Source organism: Bufo bufo, chromosome 1 (genome assembly GCF_905171765.1).
Source record: "Bufo bufo chromosome 1, aBufBuf1.1, whole genome shotgun sequence".
Lineage (NCBI taxonomy): Eukaryota > Metazoa > Chordata > Amphibia > Anura > Bufonidae > Bufo > Bufo bufo.
The window spans coordinates 681,828,086-681,855,947 of NC_053389.1; the positions used below are offsets into that span (position 1 = coordinate 681,828,086).

At 43.2% G+C, this 27,862-nt stretch overlaps 1 protein-coding gene across 1 annotated transcript in view; it reads left to right on the forward strand.

Annotated features, from left to right (window-relative positions):
• Nucleotides 1–27,862, forward strand: part of LOC120985918 (aminopeptidase N-like) — a 105,624-nt gene that overhangs the window by 39,461 nt on the left and 38,301 nt on the right. Inside the window, exons 10-14 of the mRNA XM_040414139.1 lie at nt 1,156–1,225; nt 1,709–1,723; nt 9,385–9,538; nt 12,256–12,332; nt 26,122–26,255. Coding sequence (XP_040270073.1) covers nt 1,156–1,225; nt 1,709–1,723; nt 9,385–9,538; nt 12,256–12,332; nt 26,122–26,255 — 450 coding nt within the window. The remainder of the gene's footprint in view (nt 1–1,155; nt 1,226–1,708; nt 1,724–9,384; nt 9,539–12,255; nt 12,333–26,121; nt 26,256–27,862) is intronic.

The window sequence follows — 27,862 nt, forward strand, 5'->3', positions numbered from 1 at the left end:
TGGAAGACCATTTCAGGGGACTACCTCTTGAAGCTCATCAAGAGAATAATGCCAAGAGTGTGCAAAGCAGTAATCAAAGCAAAAGGTGGCTACTTTGAAGAACCTAGAATATGACATATTTTCAGTTGTTTCACACTTGTTTGTTATGTATATAATTCCACATGTGTTAATTCATAGTTTTGATGCCTTCATAGTCATGAAAATAAAGAAAACTCTTTGAATGAGAAGGTGTGTCCAAACTTTTGGTCTGTACTGTATGTGTAGTAGTATGCACAGAGGCCACTTTTTGGGCCCACCAAATGAGAGTTTTGCTCTGTTATCACAAGACGAAACGTAAACTTTATTCACTAATTTCATTCTATATTTCATGCTATATTTTCAAGCAAATATAGAAAAAAATCACAATAGGACTGAAATAAGCTTTTCTTGACACCTGGTATATGGTTGGCTGCGGGGGCCCCCATTCCAAGTTTTGTTATGAAGATCACTATAAGTATTTTGATCTTCGAAATTTCTGAAGATCTTTTCTAGATGCTTCCCTTCTTTACGATAGTAATCTATAATGCATAGAAACCTGTAGATCATAGAATATTTACAAGAAAAAAACTGCCAATAATAATCAAATGCTCCAGTGCTCTTCTCTGGCGGGCTGCCTGGGTGAAATTCTGGGTATGTCCGGGATCAGCTCTGAACCCTGACAACCCCTTTAATTAATACTAAGAGCATGTGGTAATTATGCACCTGGCTGGCAGAAGAAAGCGTCCTCCTGCATTCAACTGTATTGCTGTCCTCTGGACGGTGATAGAGTTGAATACTGCAGGGGGTGGTAGTATTTTGTGCTGCATTGTGTATTTGGTTCTGCTGGGGCAGTATTTTTGTACTACAGTGTTGCTGGACCTGTCTACTTATATTGGCCCTGCCTTATGTCAATTTGGACCTGCCTGCAACATGGGGCCACTTTTAGGCTTTTTTTTACAGGACCACTATAAGTTCTGATTCCTCCCTGACTGTACCTGTGCATGCCTTCAGTTTTATATGGAATTCAAGTATGACGTTGCATGATAGCATATAATCTATATTAACATAGCTTTGCCATGTGCAGGAAACCTTATTATTCAGCTGTCAATGTTAACTTTCTTTTCACCTTTTTCCTAGGCCTACCTTAAAGAATTTGAGTATCAAAATACAGTGTATAATAATCTGTGGAATTCCTTACAAGAAGTAAGTTTAGATAAATGGTTAATCTTCTTAGATAGATTGTAAAGCCTATGGGCCAGATTTATCATTACTCTGACAGCTCACTCCACTTTCACATATGGCTAAAGTCAGTTTTAGCCAAGTCAGATTTATGATCGGCCCTTTAAGACTGTAATAAATGTGGTTTGACGGTAGCAGTTTATCTGTCAGTAAGCAGCTTTACAAAAGTCGCACATCTTTTTGAAAAAGTTGCATGTTCTAATAAAAAGTCGCATAAGATAAGCATGGTCCTCAATGGAGTGAAATTGCGCATTTTTTTGCAACTTTTCAGCGACTTTTTAAATAGTCGCAATAGTAAATCTGTCTAGAGATTCATTTACATAAGAAAACATGGCCACTTTCAAAAAACTGGCGAGCATAGTGCAGAGCCAATAAAAGTCGCACATTTTTGCGCAGTTTAAGCTATTGCGCAAAAATTTGTGACTTTTTCACTCCATTATTCTGACTTGAGCTAATGATAAATCTGGCCCATATGTGTTCATGCAAAAATAAAGAACTTTTCAACAGGATTGCATTAACTTCCCGCACTTGGTTTTCAAATAATCAGATTTTAAAGGGTCTTCCAGCTTAATAAAAAAAACTTGTAATACAGCTGACACCTGACAACAAAGACCAGGATCGGAGATAAGTCCGATTTTGGCTATGTGGCCGTCAATTTTTTAACAGAATTTTTTTTTTAAATGCACCGATTTTTCATTTTTGGTCAATTCATTTTTGGTCAATACTTAGCCCTCCTATATTCCCCAAAATGGCACCAATGAAAACTATAGATCTCCCCGCAAAAAACAGACCACACAAAACTCTGTGGATGGAAATATAAGTTATGGGTGTCAGGATACAGCGATGCAAAGCATATTTTATATATTTTTTAAATAGTAAAACAAATAATAACGATAGAAATTTGGTAACACTGTAATTGTACCGACTCACATGCAGTTATCATGTTTTTAGGACATAGTGAACAAAGTAAGAATAAAATCCCCCAAAAAACTGTTTTCACCATATTTCAATGCAAGATATGGTAAATGAAATGGTGACATTAAAAATGCAACTTGTGCCTCGAAAAAATAAGCTCTCATAAGGCTATGTGAATGAAAAGAAAAAAAAACCTTGGGCTCTTGGAAGGTGGGGCAGAAAAAAATTAAAACGGAAAACATGAAGTTTGGCCTAGTCCTTAAGGGGTTAAAAAGGTTGTCTCACAAGACAACGCCTTCGACTTTGTAATAGAATCCAGCCTATGATCAGCTGATTAATGTGGGTCTGGCTTCGCTAAGCACTAGACACGACGTCTAGACATACACGGCCGGGATAGATATGTATTTAAATGAATGGGCCACCAAGTAATCGATGGATTGGCAGAGTAAGAACCCTCTATGATATCCATAGTCTCTAACATGGGATATAAAAAGGCATTGTTGGGTTGCCATAAACTGCTTTTCACTCTAAAGTTTTTACTTCAATTACTTTTGCTCCCCATTCCATATTTTTTTCCAAATTTACCTCATTAAGGGCTCATGCACACGACCGTGTTGTTTTTTGAGGTCGGCAAATTGTGGATCCGCAAAAAACGGATGCCGCCCACGTGCCTTCCGCAATTTGCAGAACGGAACAGGTGGCCCATTATAGAAATGAGGTAGTGAGACAAAAAAAGGGGGACTGGTGGGTGGGGATACCCTCCAAATCTCGCCTCTTTTTTATATAAACCCTTGTGGGCGCCAATAGAGGATTAGTGTTGGGCTGCTAGAGTGTGTGATAGCTTGTTGTTAGCGTTATGTTATATTAATATGTAGAGGGATATCAATTGTGTAGGAAAAAATTGTACAGGAAAAAATTGTATATACATGTATGTAAAAAAATAAAAATTTTTAAAACAAGCGAAATAAAACAAAATCTGCATACAAAGAGCGAGTGAAAAGTATACACATATAAAATCTGCTGAGAGAATAAAAGGATAAAAAATAGATTGTACGTAAAAGTGGGATCACTGTATACAGCCTCTATTGCCTAAGAGGCCGTGTTCTGCAGCGTCGTACACAATAGATGTGGTACAGTAGGATAGAACAATGGATAAAAGGTTTTTTTGTTTAAAAATACCGACATATATATTATAATATTGTGGTATCATAAGTAAGTTTACTCACTTCACGAGGGGGGCGGTTTACCAGGATAAGCATAATACACCTGTAAACCGAGTACCCCCCCAGCCTGGATCGCTTCTAGAGTTATAACGGATGAAGGCAGCCAAACAACACGGGTGCTTCTCTTCAAAGGTCTTTATTTGCATGTAAAAAATCCGGCTTTGAAGAGAAGCACCCGTGTTGTTTGGCTGCCTTCATCCGTTATAACTCTAGAAGTGATCCAGGCTGGGGGGGTACTCGGTTTACAGGTGTATTATGCTTATCCTGGTAAACCGCCCCCCTCGTGAAGTGAGTAAACTTACTTATGATACCACAATATTATAATATATATGTCGGTATTTTTAAACAAAAAAACCTTTTATCCATTGTTCTATCCTACTGTACCACATCTATTGTGTACGACGCTGCAGAACACGGCCTCTTAGGCAATAGAGGCTGTATACAGTGATCCCACTTTTACGTACAATCTATTTTTTATCCTTTTATTCTCTCAGCAGATTTTATATGTGTATACTTTTCACTCGCTCTTTGTATGCAGATTTAGTTTTATTTCGCTTGTTTTAAAAAAATTTTTTTTTTTTACATACATGTATATACAATTTTTTCCTGTACAATTTTTTCCTACACAATTGATATCCCTCTACATATTAATATAACATAACGCTAACAACAAGCTATCACACACTCTAGCAGCCCAACACTAATCCTCTATTGGCGCCCACAAGGGTTTATATAAAAAAGAGGCGAGATTTGGAGGGTATCCCCACCCACCAGTCCCCCTTTTTTTGTCTCACTACCTCACCCTATACAGGCAGACTTCCTTGTTGACCTGACCAAACCCGGAGCAGCCTCTAGCATCTATCACCCTACTTTCTCTCCACCCCGCTCCTATCCACCCGAGGCGCCTCAAGTCTTTCAGATCTAGTGGAAAGCCATTCCAAGAGATCCGTTTGACCCTCACACTTTCTCTCTCTCTCTCTTATACCCATTATAGAAATGCCTATTCTTGTCCGCAAAATGGACAAGAATAGGACATGCCTCATAATTTTTGCGGGGCCACGGAACGGAGCAACAGATGCGGACAGCAAACAGAGTGCTATACACATCTTTTGCGGACCCATTGAAATTAATGGTTCCGTATATGGACCGTATACAGAATCAAAATACGCCCGTATACGGAACGCAAAAAACATTTGTGTGCATGAACCATTACAGTTTTCTCTTATCTTCCATGCTTGAATCCTTACTCCTGGTTTGTCATGGTCCTGTTGTCCCATAATGCCTTAGGGCAGTGAGATGTTTCCTGATAATCAGCAATCATGTGACACTAACCACGCCCCTTGTTCTTACCAATAACGTTTCCTACGTCCTACATTATAATGCTCCAAAGCAGGACGTAACCGCCAGCAACTGAAAATTGAAATGATAGACTAATAACGTTAGAATAAGGCAGTTTTGATAAATGGTGGCATTTGGGGAAAGTGATATCTGTTGGAGGAATACTTTTATATTAGTGGCTAGAGATAAGCGAATTTTTCAAAAATTTTATTCGCCGGTTCGCCGATTTTTTAAAAAAAAATTCGGCTCGATCCAAATATATTTCCTGGCTGCAGAGAGCCTTTATAGTGGTGTAGAACACTGTGCCTTGCAGTAACATGCATAGGGAGTCTGCTGTGGTAGTGAAATAATACTGGGAGTCCGTATGACATGCAGATGACAGGCGTCGCACTTAGAATCACTGCACACTTTACTTATTTGGGCAGTCACGGGGCCAAAACTGACTAAATAACTCAAGTATGAACTCAGCCTTATGGCTCATGCACAGGCACCTGCCATGTGCATCATGGATCACAGACCTAATCCTGGAGATGCGGAACGGAGGCACGGGTCAGAAGCCCACGGAAGAACTGTAGGTGCCCCTGTACAGCAAAAGAATAGTAGTGCATGCACTACTTTTTTGCGGTGCGGACCGTTGGATGCGGATCGCAGACCTCATTCAAGTGAATGGGTCTGCGATCCGCATGCGGCTGCCCCACGGTCGGTGCATTGCGGACCGCAATTTGCGGTCCGCAGCACGGGCATGGAGCCCTTACGTTCGTGGGCACAGAACAATAACCCCCAAAAAATGGATCCTGTCTGTGGAGCATCCGCCAATTCTGATGGGACCATACAGGCCTTACAGCTGCTACACAGACAGGATCTGATGTGCATCTCATTTTTCCTTCCTTCTGACAGATCAGAAGAAGGGTCAAATAAATTATGATGTCAGCCAGGCCAAAAGGCACAATAGTGGCCCAGTCATGAAGTTGGGAGGGTGGGAACAGCATTAGAAGTCCACAGAGTGGCCCTATGACATAGTGGTGAGGTGGAAGCAGCATGAGGAGGCCACAGAGTGGCACAATGACAGAGTGTGGAGGTGGCGGCCGTAGCAGCATCAGGAGGAGGCCACAGAGTCGCACAATGACAGTGGAGGTGGCAGCAGCATCAGGAGACCACAGAGTGGCAAGGTGACATAGAGTGGAGGTGGCAGCAGCATGAGGAGGCCACAGAGTGGCAAGGTGACATAGTGTGGAGGTGGCAGCAGCATCAGGAGGCCCCAGAGTGGCAAGGTGACATAGTGTGGAGGTGGGTGGCAATAGCAGTACTCGCTGAAGATGGTGGGTGAAAGATGGAGCACTTGGTATCAGATGTGTGGCATCAGGCGGGTGACAGCATCAGAATAGTAGCTGAGGCAGGTAACCAGAAGAAATCGGTCTCTTTTGTCAAAGTGTTGGTGTGGCCCCATGGATGATCTAGTCTGATGCATCAGCCATTGGTGGGTGGAAATCCTGGCTGATCCACGCCTTATTCATCTTGACAAATGTCAGTCTCTCCAAATTTTGGGTGGGCAGGCGGGTTTTTCTTGGGGTAACTATGGCCCCGCCGCACTAAACACCCGCTCTGATACTGGCCGGGCAGGACAGCTTTTCCAGGGCAAACTCGCCAGTTGCGGCCACAAATCCAGTTTGGCTGCCCAGTAGTCCAGCAGATCTTCAATGACAGCTGGCATGGTGCACTCCAAGTATGCCACAACCTGCTGGTTCAGGTTCTGCTCCAGGTCTAGATGCTGCTGCTGGTGAGTAGTTTCTTCACTAGGCGAGTGAAGAAAGCTGCTCATCAGCGACTCTAGATAACGGTTGCTGCTGATGGAGCTGGTACTGCTCCTGCCACCCCACCCCTCCCCAGCAGCCATGGCAGTGGAATGTGAGTGCAGGGCCCCCCCCCCCCCCCCCGTTCAGAGCTGCGAGAGGATGGATGATGGTGCAGATAGTCAGCGGCCAACTGACTATATAGGATGTCTCTGTAGTAGTTCAGTTTATCCTCCCTCTCAGCGGGTGTAAAAAAGGCCCCCATTTTGGACCGGTAGCGAGGGTCCAACAAGGTGGAGAGCCCAAAGTCATCCCTCTACCGAATGGTGACAAATCAATTCGGCTGTCACTACGTAAGCAAGTGAGCATGCATCGGGCCATTTGTGCAAGTGACTTGGAGGGACTCCCTGCCTCCATCTCCGCTGAATACTGCCACGATGTGTCTGGGTCCTCTGCCTCGTCTTCCTCATCGCCCTGTAGCTCCTCTGGCTGCTCCTGCTCCTCCTCTCCTGTCACCTGTGTAGAAAAACCACCCATTTTGCTACACATTGCTTGTGCTCCAATGTCCTCCTCCTCCTCCAGTTCAGCCCCCACAGGGCTCATGTGACCGTTAGATCTAGGTGCCACGTCTCCAGTCCCCTGACCAGCCAGATTTACCAGCATCTGTTCCAGGACATGAAGCAGTGGAATGACATCGTTCATCCCATAGTCCTGGCGACTGACAAATAATGTAGCCCCCTCAAAGGGCCTGAGCAAACGGCAGGTGTCACGCATGAGCTGCATATATGTATGGACAGCAGAACCTATCACACTACCTAACACACTGCACTGCAACAGCTACACTATATCAGGATATAACCTACAGTGACTATCTCCCCCTAACTATCTGTATTATATATATATATATATATATATATATATATAAGCTATCTAGCTATCTATCTAATGTAGTGTGGAAAGCACAGAGCACAGCAATAACACTGCTGTCTCTCTCAGAACTTTAAAAAAAACTGTAGAAAATTGCTGCTGGCGAGGTTCTTATATAGTAAGGGGTAGGCAACTTTCCTATTGGTTGCTAGGGATGTTGCTAAGCTCAGACAAAGACATTGCAGCCTTCTCATTGGCCCACAAGCAGGAAAGGAGGTTAATGATGAAATAAAAATCTAGAATATTCGAAATTCCGAATATAGATCACTATATTCTAAATATTAGCAAATTCTCGAAGTGCCGATATTCGCGATTAAGCCCAACACTACACACAATGGCAAATACTTTTTTGTGCCACTAATACACGCCAAAAAGGGCTTTAGAACATATAACTGCACCGCTGAACAGCAAATAGGCCCTTATTTTTTTCCACTTATACTTGACAAAAAAAGCTTTAAAACATATAACTGCACCACTGACCGCCAAATATATTTTTTCCTTTTCCACTAATACACGCCACAAAAGGCTTTAGAACAGATAACTGCACAGCTGAACGGCAAGTATATTTTTCCTTTTTCCAGTAATACACGCCACAAAAGGCTTTAGAACAGATAACTGCACTGCTGAATGGCAAATATATTTTTTCCTTTTCCACTATTACACACCACAAAAGGCTTTAGAAAAGATAACTGCACCACTGAGAGGCAAATATATTTTTTCTTTTTCCGCTAATACACGCCACAAAAGGCTTTACAACAGATAACTGCACCGCTGAGCGGCAAATATATTTTACTTTTGCCACTAATACACGACAAAAAGGGCTGTAATTTTCGCACTTCACCACACAATGGCTAATAAGCCATTTTTTCCCACAAATACAATCCAAAAAATGCTTTAGAACATATAACTGCACCGCACAAGGGCAAATAAGATGTAGAAATATTTCCTTGTAATAAACCCTGTTAATGCCTGTATCAAACAGCGCTTGCACCCTAATAAGAATGGTTTGCTGGAATTACAGAGCTGTATAATGGAAATTTGGATCCCCAGTCAGTGCAGCAAAGTGTAATTGTTCCTATTACCCAGGCTGTAATCTCACCTATTGAACCTTGTTTAACATAAATGCTGTGGAATGATTCCTCCCTATCCTTTTTTTAGAACAAAGACGTTTTTTCTATCACTGTCCCTAGCGCCTCCAGACTTCTCTCCCTGCACTAAGTACACTGGTGAATGGCAGAATCTAAGATGGCTGCCGCTATTTATAGGGCTGTGACATTACAGGGCTGATTGGCTGCATGCATGGCATTATGGGTGATCCTAGAGTTCCTTTCTCCCTGTCCTAACACATGCAGCAGACATTTTAGGGAAAAAATGTGATTCGTTACCACTAAGTGCAATGAAATTCGGCTTCAGTGTGAATCAAATTTTTCCTGAAATTCAGATCGAATTCAAATTTGTCAGCTTTGATTCACTCATCTCTATTAGTGGCACGACCCCTTAAACTGCATGCACACAACTATTTCTGTGCTTTGAGTCCCTGTGAGAGAAGAGCATGACAATGTTTGTCATTGTCATTGATCTGTACTGTACATCTGCAGCCTTTACAGGAGACTTTCCTGGTCTGCCGACATCTAAGAGATGTTCTTCAGTTCAGTAGACTCCTGGGTAATCAAAGAGAGTAGACCAGGATCACTTGTGACAATAAATACATACAGTACATATGTACTCATTAGCTGTATAATACGAAAGTAAAGTAGCGGCACAGACATTCTGTTAGTTGTATATTACATGAATAGACTGAAACACACATAAGCCAATGGACTAACAATGCCAAACATACACATGGAACGGAAATGTTGGTGGTTGTTCCTTTTAAATTAAATTTTCTTGCATTTTGTTTTCGTTCTAGGCCTATAAAAAGGAAACTAGCCCAGTTTACCTTCCAGACTCAATTGAGAATATCATGAACACTTGGGTCTTGCAGATGGGTTTCCCAGTGGTGACAATAAATACAGTAGATGGCTCTTTAATCCAGAAACATTTTCTTTTGGATCCTACCTCAACAGTGTCTCGTGCATCAGAATTTAAGTAAGTTGATAGTTTAAACAATTTTTTTCTAAGGAAAGCGGCTCCTATCATGGAATTGAGAACTTGTAAATATCTGAGAAAATAACATTTCTGCATAATTTAGTAGTTGAAGCTGTTGGATGAAGTGGCCACGTTGTGGATATACTGTATGTGGATGCTGTGTGGAGAGGGGGGCTTGTACAGACACAGCCGAGGTTGCAATATTTGCATGGAGATAACCAGGAAAACGTAAAATAAATAAGAGAGGATCATTTAAAAAAAAATAAAACATATACAGCCTCATGCAACTGACTGTAGAAATTCTGTGCTTGTATTGTGACCTGCAAACAGCGGGTCAGCAATATACGGGCATTGGCCGTGTGCTCACCGTATCACGAATGCTGACCATTTACTTGAATAGGCCCGCAATCCAGAAGATGCGGTGCGGAACAGAAACACAGATTGGAAGCCCATGGAAGCTCTACGGAGTGCTTCCATGGGTTTTCTGTCAATGCCTCCGCACCGCGAAAAAGTAGTGCACGCACTACTTTTTTTACGGTGCGGACAGTCGGATGCAGATCGCGGATTCCATTAAAGTGAATGGGTCTGAGTCCATAGACTGCGGGCACACGGCCGGTGACCGTGCATTGCAGTCCGCAACTATACTTACAAGCAAAGTATATATTCATTGTACCATAGTCAGGTTTGCAAACATCAAGTATACATTTTGTATCAATTGTCTGTTTTCAAGATCTTGCCTTGTAGTTATTGTTGTACATTACGATGCTTACCATGTGTCCTGGTGATTACACTGGGACTGACGTATGGAAAACATAATTTTTTAAAAATCTCTTTTTGCTCTAAACTCATGTAAGTGAAGACTTAATTATCCAGTGCTGTTTAGAGGATGGAAGCAGAACTTCAGTTGCTATGGATGACTTAATAGATACACTGAATCTTTTTAGTACATTTTATGTCAAGCTTCACTTTCTTTCAAAGATTCTGTAGCTATTTTTACAAGGTTATAGGCACTTAGGCAGTAAGTGCACACCAGCCCTTTTTTAGGCTTACAATAAATCATAATATACAAGGTTGATACACAAATACCAGTAAAACCATGTTTAAAGGGATTCTCTGGGAATTCATAAAATTACTGAAAATGCTTAAATATTACTTTATTGTAAATGTATTCCCAAATACCTTTCATTAGTTATAGTGGCTTGTTTTGTCTAGGGAGCAATCAATAGGAGAAATAAAATGGCCGCCATTCTATTAGTACACACAGAACCTGTCCTAATCACACAGCAGGACAAGTTACTTCACCACAATGAGCCATAGTGCTGCCTCATCCTCCTCTCTACTCTACTTGTCAGGGATTATGATACTAAATACAGATGATAAGATCTTCAGCTGAATCTCTGTAGGAATGGAGTTCATGAGGAGACATGAAGTACAGAGAGGACGGACTGTGGTAATGTGGGGCTGTGGTAATGTAGCTGATTGCAATGTAGCTGCTGCTCATCATCCACATCCCCACCCTCCTCTCTGTACTTCATGTCTCCTCATGAACTCCATTCCATGGTAGCTCAGTGTTGTGAAGTAACTTGTCCTCCTGTGTGATTAGGACAGGTTTTATTTCTCCTAATGATTGTTTGGGATCATTGGGGGGTCTCTGAGGTCATACCACCAGTGATCACCTAGTTATGTCCTATTATGTGGATAGGGGATAACTTGGCAAACTTGGCATGGCCCCCTTAAAATAAACTAAACAACAACCCAGGGTAACAAGGTTTACAGAAAGCTCTGCAACAGCAAAACCAAACAAGTTTAGCATGTATTACAAGGGGCTGTACAAGTTCTAAACATCTGTCAAGGGAACCATACTAACTTCTCCCCAACTTCCAACATTGACTGGGGTCACATGCGCTGCTGCAGCCAATGACTGGCTCCAGCAGGTCACTGCAGTCAAGTGCAGTTTGGGGGATGCCATTCATTGACATTTATATGAGCCTGCGGGGACCAATTTTCGGTGAAGACAGTGGCACACCCACACAGCCAGAACCAGCTTAGGGGAACAGGTAAGCATACTTTCCTTAACAGGTCCTAATGGGTGGAGGGTCATTTAAAAACATAATCTCTTCAAAGGGTACCTGTCACCACCCAAAACCATCCCAAGCCACCAGCAGTACCTGCGTGTAGCCCGCAGTGTGTTTCTGATGATGCCTTTCTTCCTGAAGGCAGAATCAGCAAAAGTACTGAAAACGTTGTTTTATCCCCTGCCAGGCGCGCTTCTCCACACATGCTTGAAGTCAAGGGGGCAGCGGCCTCCTTGCTTCAAGTCACGGTAACCATGCCCCCTTCCCTGCCCCTTTGCTGTGACTGATAGCAGGGAAGGGGGCATGGTTACCGTGACTTGAAGCATGGAGGCCGCTGCCCCCTTGACTTCAAGCATGTGTGGAGAAGCGCGCCTGGCAGGGGATAAAACAACGTTTTCAGTACTTTTGCTGAATCTGCCTTCAGGAAGAAAGGCATCATCAGAAACACACTGCGGGCTACACGCAGGTACTGCTGGTGGCTTGGGATGGTTTTGGGAGGTGACAGGTTCCCTTTAAGTGATAAACACAAAATTATTCCTCTTAAATTTTTCTTGTAATAATATGTGCATCTTTCTTGACCATATTACAACAACATATTACAACAATTATTAATCATCTAACTTTATTTTAAATCTATTTCAGCTATATATGGTATGTTCCTATTTCATACATCACCAAAAATTCTGGAAATGGAAATATCTGGCTAACAAAAGAAAGAGGTATGAACAAAAAGTGTTTCATGTTAAGATGATAAATTTTTAAGGTCAGTTTCACACTGACGTTTATCTTTTTTAGCAGGCTGTTCTGGCAGGGGAACAGCCTGCAAAGAAAAAAAAGGTGTCAGTCAGCACATCCCAATGCGCAGATGCACGTTGCTATGGCTGAAAACACAAAGAAAAAAATACAATGCAACAGCAAACCAAATACAAAAAAAGTATTTTAATGCTAATGCTATGCTTATTTAGTAAATTTTATATTCTTGGCAAATACATTTTGTACAAAATTATTTAGGGGAACAGCCTGCCAGATCCTTACTGCACAGAGCGGTTTTTGCCCAGCCTCCTCTCGGCATGTTTGCCGTGCTGCGGCCAGGTCTCAGGCCGGTCCCCATTATAGTGAATGGAGCTGGCCAGACTTCCGGCAGAACACATGTGCAAATGGCAGTACCCCTGCTGGAACAGCCTGCCGGAATATATAAACGCCAGTGTGAAACTGGCCTAAGCTACAGTGGATATAAAAAGTCTACACACCCCTGTTAAAATGTCAGGTTTCTGTGATGTAAAAAAATGAGATAAAGATAAATCATTTCAGAACTTTTTCCACCTTTAATGTGACTATAAACTGTACCACTCAATTGAAAAACAAACTGAAATCTTTTAGGTGGAGGGAAGAAAACAAAACAAAAAATAATAATAATGTGGTTGCATAAGGGTGCACACCCTCTTATAACTGGGGATGTAGCTGTGTTCAGAATTAAGCTATCACATTCAAAATCATGTTAAATAGGAGTCATGGTCCACAGAGAGCTTCCAAAGCATCAGAGGGATCTCATTGTTAAAAGGTATCAGTACGGAGAAGGGGACAAAAGAATTTCCAAGGCATTAGATATACCATGGAACACAGTGAAGACAGTCATCATCAAGTGGAGAAAATATGGCACAACAGTGACATTACCAAGAACTGAACGTCCCTCAAAAATTGATGAAAAGATGAGAAGAAAACTGGTCTGGGAGGCTACCAAGAGGCCTACAGCAACATTAAAGGAGCTGCAGGAATATCTGGCAAGTACTGGCTGTGTGGTACATGTGACAACAATCTCCCGTATTCTTCATATATCTGGGCTATGGGGTAGAGTGGCCAGACGAAAGCCTTTTTTTTTACGAAGAAAAACATCCAAGCCAGGCTACATTTTGGAACAACATATCTGAAGTCTCCCAAAAGCATGTGGGAAAAGGTGTTATGGTCTGATGAAACCAAGGTTGAACTTTTTGGCCATAATTCCAAAAGATATGTTTGGTGCAAAAACAACACTGCACATCACCAAAATAACACCATACCCACAGTGAAGAATGGTGGTGGCAGCATCATGCTTTGGGGCTGTTTTTCTTCAACAAGAACTGGGGCCTTAGTTAAGCTATAGTGATGAGCGGGAGGGGCCATATTCGATTTCGCGATATTTCGCGAATATTCGATTGAGTATACGTGTTATATTCGTCGAAATCGAATATTCGTAATTATTCCATTTATCGCGAATAATATGCGATTTAATTAATCGCGTATTGCGATTTTTCTTTTTATAGTATAAGGCAACGTTCCTATGACTAATTGACTATGGCTAGGCTAATATGTGTATTTTACGAATATTCTTAATATTGCTCTAACTTCGTCTTTTAGAATATTCGTAATATTCTAAAAGACGAAGTTAGAGCAATATTACGAATTTTCGTAAAATACACATATAGATTGTAATTTAGCTAATATAGTGCTATAATCCTTTTTTTTTATCAAATTTTTTTTGCCTCTTCTGAACTTCAGTTTTGGAAAATATGTACACTATTAGAAAAATTACTATAGCAGTATATTAGCTAAATTACAATCTATATGTGTATTTTACGAATATTCTTAATATTGCTCTAACTTCGTCTTTTAGAATATTCGTAATATTGCTCTAACTTCATCTTTTAGAATATTACGAATATTCTAAAAGACGAAGTTAGAGCAATATTAAGACTATTCGTAAAATACACATATAGATTGTAATTTAGCTAATATACTGCTAAAGTAATTTTTTAAATAGTGTACATATTTTCCAAAACTGAAGTTCAGAAGAGCCAAAATAAATTTGACAAAAAAAAAAAAGAATTAGAGCACTATATTAGCTAAATTAAAATCTGTGTGTATTTTACCAATATTCTTAATATTGCTCTAACTTCGTATATTACGAATATTCTAAAAGACGAAGTTAGAGCAATATTAAGAATATTCTAAAAGACTAAGTTAGAGCAATAATATTCCACTTTGGCATACTGCTCCCCGACAAGCGTCCCCGTCACCATGGGAACGCCTGTGGGTTAGAATATACCATCGGATATGAGGTTTTACGATCTCAGGGAAAACTCAGATCCGATGGTATTTTCTAACCTACAGGCGTTCCCATGGTGACGGGGACGCTTGTCAGGGTGTTGTATGCTGAAGTTGATTAAATAACGATTTTGTCATGCGCTCGGGCACACGTATTAACTAGGGATGAGCGAACCCGAACTGTATAAGTCCGGGTTCGGGTTCGGTGTTCGGCGCTTTCTTGGCGCTTTTTGAAAGGCTGCAAAGCAGCCAATCAACAAGCGTCATACTACTTGCCCCAAGAGGCAATCACAGCCATGCCTACTATTGGCATGGCTGTGATTGGCCAGTGCAGCATGTGACCCAGCCTCTATTTAAGCTGGAGTCACGTAGCGCCGCACTTCACTCTGCTATGATCAGTATAGGGAGAGGTTGCAGCTGCAACGTTAGGGCGAGATTAGGCAGATTAACTCCTCCAAAAGACTTCATTCTGTGATCGATCTGCAGCTGTGGATCATTGAAGTGCTATTATTGACTTGCTCACTTTTTTGAGGCTGCCCAGAGCGTTTTTAGATCACTTTTTTTCTGGGGTGATCGGCGGCCATTTTGTGACTTGTGGTGCGCCAGCACAAGCTATCACCAAGTGTATTTAACCATCGATAGTGTGGTTATTTTGTGCTATATCCTACATCAGCTGCAGGCTGAGCCTGTGTCACCGAAGTGCATTTAACCATCAACAGTCTGGTTATTTTTTGGCCATATACTACATCAGCTGCAGGCTGAGCCTGTTTCACCCAAGTGCATTTAACCATCGACAGTCTGATTATTTTTTGGCCATATACTACATCTGGTGCAGGCTGAGCCTGTGTCACCGAAGTGCATTTAACCATCGACAGTCTGATTATTTTTTGGCCATATACTACATCTGGTGCAGGCTGAGCCTGTGTCACCCAAGTGCATTTAACCATCAACAGTGTGGTTATTTTTTGGCCATATATTACATCAGGGGCAAGTTGAGCCTGTCACCCAGCGCCTAAAAAATAGACCTGACATTTCTATTCAACCAAATCTGTACTGTTTTAGCTGGTCAAGTTATTTGTAGTGACCGTAAAAGCACACTTTTTTTTCTGGGTTGAAAAACCATTCCCAAATTTGCCATTCTCAAAATAACTAGTTTCTGGTATTTGAGGCCTACTTGAAATCTATCCCAAAAAGAATATCTTACATTGAAGCTAGTGATAATGTCATTCAGAAAAACCTAAGACACACGCTAGCGTGCTGATAGAAATCTGATTCTGTGATTAAACCTATATCTGTCACACAGCGCAAAAAAAAACAGGCCTCACATCTCTATTTAACCAAATCTCTACTGTTTTAGCTGGTCAAGTTATTTGTAGTGACCGTAAAAGCACACTTTTTTTTCTGGGTTGAAAAACCATTCCCAAATTTGCCATTCTCAAAATAACTAGTTTCTGGTATTTGAGGCCTACTTGAAATCTATCCCAAAAAGAATATCTTACATTGAAGCTAGTGATAGTGTCATTCAGAAAAACCTAAGACACATGCTAGCGTGCTGATAGAAATCTGATTCTGTGATTAAACCTATACCTGTCACACAGCGCAAAAAAAAACAGGCCTCACATCTCTATTTAACCAAATCTCTACTGTTTTAGCTGGTCAAGTTATTTGTAGTGACCGTAAAAGCACACTTTTTTTTCTGGGTTGAAAAACCATTCCCAAATTTGCCATTCTCAAAATAACTAGTTTCTGGTATTTGAGGCCTACTTGAAATCTATCCCAAAAAGAATATCTTACATTGAAGCTAGTGATAGTGTCATTCAGAAAAACCTAAGACACACGCTAGTGTGCTGATAGAAATCTGATTCTGTGATTAAACCTATACCTGTCACACAGCGCAAAAAAAACAGGCCTCACATCTCTATTTAACCAAATCTCTACTGTTTTAGCTGGTCAAGTTATTTGTAGTGACCGTAAAAGCACACTTTTTTTTCTGGGTTGAAAAACCATTCCCAAATTTGCCATTCTCAAAATAACTAGTTTCTGGTATTTGAGGCCTACTTGAAATCTATCCCAAAAATAATATCTTACATTGAAGCTAGTGATAGTGTCATTCAGAAAAACCTAAGACACACGCTAGCGTGCTGATAGAAATCTGATTCTGTGATTAAACCTATACCTGTCACACAGCGCAAAAAAAAACAGGCCTCACATCTCTATTTAACCAAATCTCTACTGTTTTAGCTGGTCAAGTTATTTGTAGTGACCGTAAAAGCACACTTTTTTTTCTGGGTTGAAAAACCATTCCCAAATTTGCCATTCTCAAAATAACTAGTTTCTGGTATTTGAGGCCTACTTGAAATCTATCCCAAAAAGAATATCTTACATTGAAGCTAGTGATAGTGTCATTCAGAAAAACCTAAGACACACGCTAGCGTGCTGATAGAAATCTGATTCTGTGATTAAACCTATACCTGTCACACAGCGCAAAAAAAAACAGGCCTCACATCTCTATTTAACCAAATCTCTACTGTTTTAGCTGGTCAAGTTATTTGTAGTGACCGTAAAAGCACACTTTTTTTTCTGGGTTGAAAAACCATTCCCAAATTTGCCATTCTCAAAATAACTAGTTTCTGGTATTTGAGGCCTACTTGAAATCTATCCCAAAAATATTATCTTACATTGAAGCTAGTGATAGTGTCATTCAGAAAAACCTAAGACACACGCTAGCGTGCTGATAGAAATCTGATTCTGTGATTAAACCTATACCTGTCACACAGCGCAAAAAAAAACAGGCCTCACATCTCTATTTAACCAAATCTCTACTGTTTTAGCTGGTCAAGTTATTTGTAGTGACCGTAAAAGCACACTGTTTTTTCTGGGTTGAAAAACCATTCCCAAATTTGCCATTCTCAAAATAACTAGTTTCTGGTATTTGAGGCCTACTTGAAATCTATCCCAAAAAGAATATCCTACATTGAAGCTAGTGATAGTGTCATTCAGAAAAACCTAAGACACACGCTAGCGTGCTGATAGAAATCTGATTCTGTGATTAAACCTATACCTGTCACACAGCGCAAAAAAAAACAGGCCTCACATCTCTATTTAACCAAATCTCTACTGTTTTAGCTGGTCAAGTTATTTGTAGTGACCGTAAAAGCACACTTTTTTTTCTGGGTTGAAAAACCATTCCCAAATTTGCCATTCTCAAAATAACTAGTTTCTGGTATTTGAGGCCTACTTGAAATCTATCCCAAAAAGAATATCTTACATTGAAGCTAGTGATAGTGTCATTCAGAAAAACCTAAGACACACGCTAGCGTGCTGATAGAAATCTGATTCTGTGATTAAACCTATACCTGTCACACAGCGCAAAAAAAAACAGGCCTCACATCTCTATTTAACCAAATCTCTACTGTTTTAGCTGGTCAAGTTATTTGTAGTGACCGTAAAAGCACACTTTTTTTTCTGGGTTGAAAAACCATTCCCAAATTTGCCATTCTCAAAATAACTAGTTTCTGGTATTTGAGGCCTACTTGAAATCTATCCCAAAAATATTATCTTACATTGAAGCTAGTGATAGTGTCATTCAGAAAAACCTAAGACACACGCTAGCGTGCTGATAGAAATCTGATTCTGTGATTAAACCTATACCTGTCACACAGCGCAAAAAAAAACAGGCCTCACATCTCTATTTAACCAAATCTCTACTGTTTTAGCTGGTCAAGTTATTTGTAGTGACCGTAAAAGCACACTGTTTTTTCTGGGTTGAAAAACCATTCCCAAATTTGCCATTCTCAAAATAACTAGTTTCTGGTATTTGAGGCCTACTTGAAATCTATCCCAAAAAGAATATCCTACATTGAAGCTAGTGATAGTGTCATTCAGAAAAATCTAAGACACACGCTAGCGTGCTGATAGAAATCTGATTCTGTGATTAAACCTATACCTGTCACACAGCGCAAAAAAAAACAGGCCTCACATCTCTATTTAACCAAATCTCTACTGTTTTAGCTGGTCAAGTTATTTGTAGTGACCGTAAAAGCACACTTTTTTTTCTGGGTTGAAAAACCATTCCCAAATTTGCCATTCTCAAAATTGTGGTGAACGGGAACAATGAGGAAAACATCTAATAAGGGACGCGGACGTGGACATGGTCGTGGTGGTGTTAGTGGACCCTCTGGTGCTGGGAGAGGACGTGGCCGTTCTGCCACAGCCACACGTCCTAGTGAACCAACTACCTCAAATCCCAGTAGCCAGCAGAATTTACAGCGATATTTGGTGGGGCCCAATGCCGTTCTAAGGATGGTAAGGCCTGAGCAGGTGCAGGCATTAGTCAATTGGGTGGCCGACAGTGGATCCAGCACGTTCACATTATCTCCCACCCAGTCTTCTGCAGAAAGCGCACAGATGGCGCATGAAAACCAAGCCCATCGGTCTGTCACATCACCCCCATGCATATCAGGGAAACTGTCTGAGCCTCAAGTTATGCAGCAGTCTCTTATGCTGTTTGAAGACTCTGCTGCCAGGGTTTCCCAAGGGCATCCACCTAGCCCTTCCCCAGGGGTGGAAGAGATAGAATGCACTAACGCACAACCACTTATTTTTCCTGATGATGAGGACATGGGAATACCACCTCAGCACGTCTCTGATGATGACGAAACACAGGTGCCAACTGCTGCGTCTTTCTGCAGTGTGCAGACTGAACAGGAGGTCAGGGATCAAGACTGGGTGGAAGACGATGCAGGGGACGATGAGGTCCTAGACCCCACATGGAATGAAGGTCGTGCCACTGACTTTCAGAGTTCGGAGGAAGAGGCAGTGGTGAGACCGAGCCAACAGCGTAGCAAAAGAGGGAGCAGTGGGCAAAATCAGAACACCCGCCGCCAAGAGACTCCGCCTGCTACTGACCGCCGCCATCTGGGACCGAGCACCCCAAAGGCAGCTTCAAGGAGTTCCCTGGCATGGCACTTCTTCAAACAATGTGCTGACGACAAGACCTGAGTGGTTTGCACGCTGTGCCATCAGAGCCTGAAGCGAGGCATTAACGTTCTGAACCTTAGCACAACCTGCATGACCAGGCACCTGCATGCAAAGCATGAACTACAGTGGAGTAAACACCTTAAAAACAAAGAAGTCACTCAGGCTCCCCCTGCTACCTCTTCTGCTGCTGCTGCCTCGGCCTCTTCTGCTGCTGCCGCCGCCTCGGCCTCTTCCTCCGCCTCTGGAGGAACGTTGGCACCTGCCGCCCAGCAAACATGGGATGTACCACCAACACCACCACCTGCGTCACCAAACATCTCAACCATGTCACACGGGAGCGTTCAGCTCTCCATCTCACAAACATTTGAGAGAAAGCGTAAATTCCCACCTAGCCTTCCTCGATCCCTGGCCCTGAATGCCAGCATTTCTAAACTACTGGCCTATGAAATGCTGTCATTTAGGCTGGTGGACACACACAGCTTCAAACAGCTCATGTCACTTGCTGTCCCACAGTATGTTGTTCCCAGCCGCCACTACTTCTCCAAGAGAGCCGTGCCTTCCCTGCACAAACAAGTGTCCGATAAAATCAAGTGTGCACTGCGCAACGCCATCTGTGGCAAGGTCCACCTAACCACAGATACGTGGACCAGTAAGCACGGCCAGGGACGCTATATCTCCCTAACTGCACACTGGGGAAATGTAGTGGCGGCTGTGCCCCAGGCGGAGAGCTGTTTGGCGCACGTCCTTCCGCCGCCAAGGATCGCAGGGCAACATTCTTTGCCTCCTGTCTCCTCCTCCTCCTACTCAGCTTCCTCCTCCTCTTCTTCCACCTGCTCATCCAGTCAGCCACACACCTTCACCACCAACTTCAGCACAGCACGGGGTAAACGTCAGCAGGCCATTCTGAAACTCATATGTTTGGGGGACAGGCCCCACACCGCACAGGAGTTGTGGCGGGGTATAGAACAACAGACCGACGAGTGGTTGCTGCCGGTGAGCCTCAAGCCCGGCCTGGTGGTATGCGATAATGGGCGAAATCTCGTTGCAGCTCTGGGACTAGCCGGTTTGACGCACATCCCTTGCCTGGCGCATGTGCTGAATTTGGTGGTGCAGAAGTTCATTCGCAACTACCCCGACATGTCAGAGCTGCTGCATAAAGTGCGGGCCGTCTGTTCGCGCTTCCGGCGTTCACACCCTGCCGCTGCTCGCCTGTCTGCGCTACAGCTTAACTTCGGCCTTCCCGCTCACCGCCTCATATGCGACGTACCCACCAGGTGGAACTCCACCTTGCATATGCTGGACAGACTGTGCGAGCAGCAGCAGGCCATAGTGGAGTTTCAGCTGCAGCACGCACGGGTCAGTCGCACTGCGGATCAGACACACTTCACCACCAATGACTGGGCCTCCATGCGAGACCTGTGTGCCCTGTTGCGTTGTTTCGAGTACTCCACCAACATGGCCAGTGGCGATGACGCCGTTATCAGCGTTACAATACCACTTCTATGTCTCCTTGAGAAAACACTTAGGGCGATGATGGAAGAGGAGGTGGCCCAGGAGGAAGAGGAGGAAGAGGGGTCATTTTTAGCACTTTCAGGCCAGTCTCTTCAAAGTGACTCAGAGGGAGGTTTTTTGCAACACCAGAGGCCAGGTACAAATGTGGCCAAACAGGGCCCACTACTGGAGGACGAGGATGAGGAGGAGGTGGAGGAGGATGAGGATGAAGCATGTTCACAGCGGGGTGGCACCCAAAGCAGCTCGGGCCCATCACTGGTGCGTGGCTGGGGGGAAACACAGGACGATGACGATACGCCTCCCAAAGAGGACAGCTTGTCCTTACCTCTGGGCAGCCTGGCACACATGAGCGACTACATGTTGCAGTGCCTGTGCAACGACAGCAGAGTTGCCCACATTTTAACGTGTGCGGAATACTGGGTTGCCACCCTGCTGGATCCCCGGTACAAAGACAATGTGCCCACCTTACTTCCTACACTGGAGCGTGATAGGAAGATGCGCGAGTACAAGCGCACGTTGGTAGACGCACTACTGAGAGCATTCCCAAATGTCACAGGGGAACCAGTGGAAGCCCAAGGCGAAGGCAGAGGAGGAGCAAGAGGTCGCCAACGCAGCTGTGTCACGCCCAGCTCCTCTGAGGGCAGGGTTAGCATGGCAGAGATGTGGAAAAGTTTTGTCACCACGCCACAGCTAACGGCACCACCACCTGATACGGAACGTGTTAGCAGGAGGCAACATTTCACTAACATGGTGGAACAGTACCTGTGCACACCCCTCCACGTACTGACTGATGGTTCGGCCCCATTCAACTTCTGGGTCTCCAAATTGTCCACGTGGCCAGAGCTAGCCTTTTATGCCTTGGAGGTGCTGGCCTGCCCGGCGGCCAGCGTTTTGTCTGAACGTGTATTCAGCACGGCAGGGGGCGTCATTACAGACAAACGCAGCCGCCTGTCTACAGCCAATGTGGACAAGCTGACGTTCATAAAAATGAACCAGGCATGGATCCCACAGGACCTGTCCATCCCTTGTGCAGATTAGATATTAACTACCTCCCCTTAACAATATATTATTCTACTCCAGGGCACTTCCTCATTCAATACTATTTTTAATTTCATTTTACCATTATATTGCGGGGCAACCCAAAGTTGAATGAACCTCTCCTCTGTCTGGGTGCCGGGGCCTAAATGTGTGACAGTGGCCTGTTCCAGTGGTGGGTGACGTGAAGCCTGATTCTCTGCTATGACATGAAGACTTATTCTGTGCTGACATGAAGCCAGATTCTCTGTTACGCGACCTCTCTCCTCTGCCTGGGTGCCTGGGCCTAAATATGTGACAGTGGCCTGTTCCAGTGGTGGGTGACGTGAAGCCTGATTCTCTGCTATGACATGAATACAGATTCTGCGCTGACATAAGGCCAGATTCTCTGTTACGGGACCTCTCTCCTCTGCCTGGGTGCCTGGGCCTAAATGTGTGACAGTGGCCTGTTCCAGTGGTGGGTGACGTAAAGCCTGATTCTCTGCTATGACATGAATACAGATTCTGCGCTGACATAAGGCCAGATTCTCTGTTACGGGACCTCTCTCCTCTGCCTGGGTGCCTGGGCCTAAATGTGTGACAGTGGCCTGTTCCAGTGGTGGGTGACGTGAAGCCTGATTCTCTGCTATGACATGAAGACAGATTCTGCGCTGACATAAGGCCAGATTCTCTGTTACGGGACCTCTCTCCTCTGCCTGGGTGCCTGGGCCTAAATGTGTGACAGTGGCCTGTTCCAGTGGTGGGTGACGTGAAGCCTGATTCTCTGCTATGACATGAATACAGATTCTGCGCTGACATAAGGCCAGATTCTCTGTTACGGGACCTCTCTCCTCTGCCTGGGTGCCTGGGCCTAAATGTGTGACAGTGGCCTGTTCCAGTGGTGGGTGACGTGAAGCCTGATTCTCTGCTATGACATGAAGACAGATTCTGCGCTGACATAAGGCCAGATTCTCTGTTACGGGACCTCTCTCCTCTGCCTGGGTGCCGGGGCCTAAATGTGTGACAGTGGCCTGTTCCAGTGGTGGGTGACGTGAAGCCTGATTCTCTGCTATGACATGAATACAGATTCTGCGCTGACATAAGGCCAGATTCTCTGTTACGGGACCTCTCTCCTCTGCCTGGGTGCCTGGGCCAAAATGTGTGACAGTGGCCTGTTCCAGTGGTGGGTGACATGAAGCCTGATTCTCTGCTATGACATGAAGACAGATTCTGCGCTGACATAAGGCCAGATTCTCTGTTACGGGACCTCTCTCCTCTGCCTGGGTGCCTGGGCCTAAATGTGTGACAGTGGCCTGTTCCAGTGGTGGGTGACGTGAAGCCTGATTCTCTGCTATGACATGAAGACAGATTCTGCGCTGACATAAGGCCAGATTCTCTGTTACGGGACCGCTCTCCTCTGTCTGGGTGCCGGGGCCTAAATGTGTGACAGTGGCCTGTTCCAGTGGTGGGTGACGTGAAGCCTGATTCTCTGCTATGACATGAAGACAGATTCTGCGCTGACATCAGGCCAGATTCTCTGTTACGGGACCTCTCTCCTCTGCCTGGGTGCCGGGGCCTAAATGTGTGACAGTGGCCTGTTCCAGTGGTGGGTGACGTGAAGCCTGATTCTCTGCTATGACATGAAGACTGATTCTGCGCTGACATGAAGCCAGATTCTCTGCTATGGCATGAAGAGACTGATTCTCTGCTGACATGAAGCCAGATTCTTTGCTATGGCATGAAGAGACTGATTCTCTGCTGACATGAAGCCAGATTCTCTGCTATGGGACCTCTGTCCAATTGATATTGGTTCATTTTTATTTTTTTTATTTTTATTTTAATTCATTTCCCTATTCACATTTGTTTGCAGGGGATTTACCTACATGTTGCTGCCTTTTGCAGCCCTCTAGCTCTTTCCTGGGCTGTTTTACAGCCTTTTTAGTGCCCAAAAGTTCGGATCCCCATTGACTTCAATGGGGTTCGGGTTCGGGACGAAGTTCGGATCGGGTTCGGATCCCGAACCCGAACATTTCCGGGAAGTTCGGCCGAACTTCTCGAACCCGAACATCCAGGTGTTCGCTCAACTCTAGTATTAACCATTACGATTTTTCTGTTGTAATATTCGTGAACTCGAATATTATAACCGAGATTATTGGTTTAGATTAGAATAGGACGAATATTCTAAAATTGAATATACAGCAATATATTCTTTATTTTGAATATTCCGGTCCATCTGAAAACGTGATTCCTTCCAGCTTCAATTCAGTTGCTTGTGGGCCAATGGCTCATTGACTCACAAGCAAGAAGCAGGGAGGAATCATATATTTTCAGATGAAAAAAAAAAAAAAGAATATTCGATTTCGCGAATATATGGAACTATATTCGAAATATTCGCGAAATCTCGAAGTTGCAATATTCGAGATAAAAATTCGAAATTCGAATATTCGCGCTCAACACTATTAAGCTAGAGGGAATTATGAACAGTTCCAAATACCAGTCAATATTGGCACAAAACCTTCAGGCTTCTGCTAGAAAGCTGAACATAAAGAGGAACTTCATATTTTAGCATGACAACGAACCAAAGCATACATCCAAATCAACCAAGAAATGGCTTCACCAGAAGAAGATTAAAGTTTTGGAATGGCCCAGCCAGAGCCCAGACCTGAATCCGATTGAAAATCTGTGGGGTGATCTGAAGAGGGCTGTGCAGTGTTTTTGCAAAGAAGAGCGGGAAAATCTTGCCAAGTCAGAATGTGCCATGCTGATAGACTCATACCCAAAAAGACTGAGTGCTGTAATAAAATCGAAAGGTGCTTCAACAAAGTATTATTTTAAGGGTGTGCACACTTATGCAACCATATTATTTTATTTGTATATTTTTTCTTCCCTCCACCTAAAAGATTTCAGTTTGTTTTTCAATTGAGTTGTACAGTTTATAGGTCACATTAAAGGTGGAAAAAGTTCTGAAATGATTTATCTTTGACAAATCTTTTTACATCACAGACATCTGACATTTTAACAGGGGTGTGTAGACTTTTTATATCCACTGTATATGATACACTTAAATTAAGCATAATACTTATTTAGGAAACAGCAGAGATTTATTCCAGGGCGGACTGGGACCATAAAGTTGCCCTAAACTAAAAAGAAACCTAAAAGTGGCCTTAATCTTGTAGGTGGGACCAAACTGACAGAAGGCAATGCCAACATTAGTAGGCAGAACAGCAATTCTATAGTGCAGCACAAAATACTGCATTCAACTCTATCACCATCCTGAGGATGGAAATACAGTTGAAGTTTAATACTGAGAGCATTGGATCGCTATGCACCCGATTGGCAGCTGTTAGGAGACCTTGTGCAGTCCCGTGGGCATTGGCCCACCAGGAAATTTCCCTGAAGGGTCTATGGCAAGTCAGTCCCCGAAGATGATCCTAAATAAAATTCTTATTTTCTGTAGTCAGCTGTGTATCTATTGGCATATGTACAAAAACTCTTCTCACATATTTATGGACTAGTATGGATATTGCATGTAAAGCCAGTGGAGATTTGCAAGTTGTGCATACTATGTGGACTTCTAACTATAAATGCTTGGCTGACAAAACATGGGACCCATGCAGTATTATGGCTGCATATTTAGTGCCAGTAAGCTTTTGGAAATGCTTTGCTGATCTTACAGGACATAAAGAGATCTAACCTAACCACTAACTATATACAAGCTGCACGAAGCATGATACACACATGTACATGTTTCACAACTGTACCATGAAATAGGTCTGAAAAGTAGTGAGGATTATGCAAACGTATGAAAAGATGGATTCTTCTGGGGGGAATTGTGGCCATTCTTGGATTTAAAATCTTTCATCAATAGGACTTGGGCAGTATGTTGCACGATGGTTTTGTCAATTGCTTCTTGCATTTCAGAGACAAATAATTCACTTCAGTTAACTGGAGACAACTGGTTGCTCGCAAACATTGATGTGACTGGATACTACAGGGTTAACTATGATGATGGAAACTGGAACAAATTGGTTCAGCAGCTGGACACTGACCTTACGGTGAGTATTGGATGTGCAGGGGGGTGACACACATAAGATAATTCAATTTGGCTAAAGGGTAAATAGCAAACCAGCACTGTTAGGCCTCATGCACACAGTCGTTCGCTTGAACGGGTCCACAATCCGGAGCTGCGGTGCAGAACGGAGGCACGGAAACCCACAAAAGCACTATGGAGTGCTTCCATGGTGTTTCTGTCCGTGCCTCTGCACTTCTATTTTTTTGAGGTGCGGACGGATCAGGGATCTATTCAAGTTGAATAGGTCTGAAACTCTGGATCCGTTGCGGCAGCTGCACGGATGTTGCCCATGCATTGGGGACCACAATTTGCGGTCTCCAATGCACGCAACGCCCGAACAACGGCCTGTGCAAGAGGCCTTAGGCTTTGTTCACATCTCTGTTTTGTAAATCTGGTTGGCTGTCTATGCTGGCAGAGGAACAGAGTACCTGAGTTTTGGCAGCGCTCAGCGGTGTCTGGCTATGCAGGATATGGTAACTTTGATAGTCTGTTCCTCTGCCAGATCAGACTACTGGATTTACAAAACAAAGATGTGAACATAGACTTAGCCAGATTTAGGGTGGGGAAATTAATGATAACATTTTTTATATTGGTGCACAAGAATCAAGAGGCAGACACATATATGTGGAGATACATATTGGCCTACATTGCTAATTTCAAGCATTAGTTTGGATTTCATCTTTAGTTTGTAGTTTTAGCAGTTTTTATTGCGTTTGTTTGGAGAGGTTTCCATAATTACAGCAAAAACCTAGATGCTCTGCATCGGTTCATTAAAACACAGGGGAAAAAACAAACAAAATAAAACACTAAATAAAGAAAAAACTCACAAATTACAGCCATAATATTCGAACTGTAAATACACACTTGAGGTGCCTATACACCCTGGCATCATATGTCGGTGAAGGTCTGGGAGCTCTCCAGTACATTGGTGACCAGCCCCTCTGAAAATGACGAGTTTTGCTCACAATAGCTTAACGTGTATAAAGACCTTTAATTTGAACAACCAATTAAAGGGGTTCTCCGGGAATTAAGAAAATAAAAATACTTAAATATTACTTTATTATAAATATAATCCCAAATACCTTACATTATTTATAATGGCTTGTTTTGTCTGGGGAGCAATCATTAGGAGAAACAAATGGCCGCTGTCCTATTAGTACACACAAAACCTGTCCTAATCACACAGCAGGACAAGTTACTTCACCACACTGAGATAAAGAGCTGCCTCATCCTCTCTACTTGTCAGGGATTATGATCCCGAATACAGATGATAAGATTTTTAGCTGAATCTCTGTAGGAACGGAGTTCATGAGCAGATGTGGCTAATAAGCAGCAGCACGTGTGTGCAGTCTCCATTACCGCAGTCTGTCCTCTCTGTACTTCATGTCTCCTGATAAACTTCATTCCAACAAATATTCAGTTAAATATCTGTCACGGTCCCTCAGGTGACTGATGTCAGGAGATCAAGGAGACTGGCTGAGCGTGGAGGAATCTAACAGCCTCCTTGATGTTTCTAGATTCAGTGTTGATAGGGTTAATGACCACTTCCCTTGTCTCAGCTGTTGCTCAGTGGTCATCACTTCTACCCTT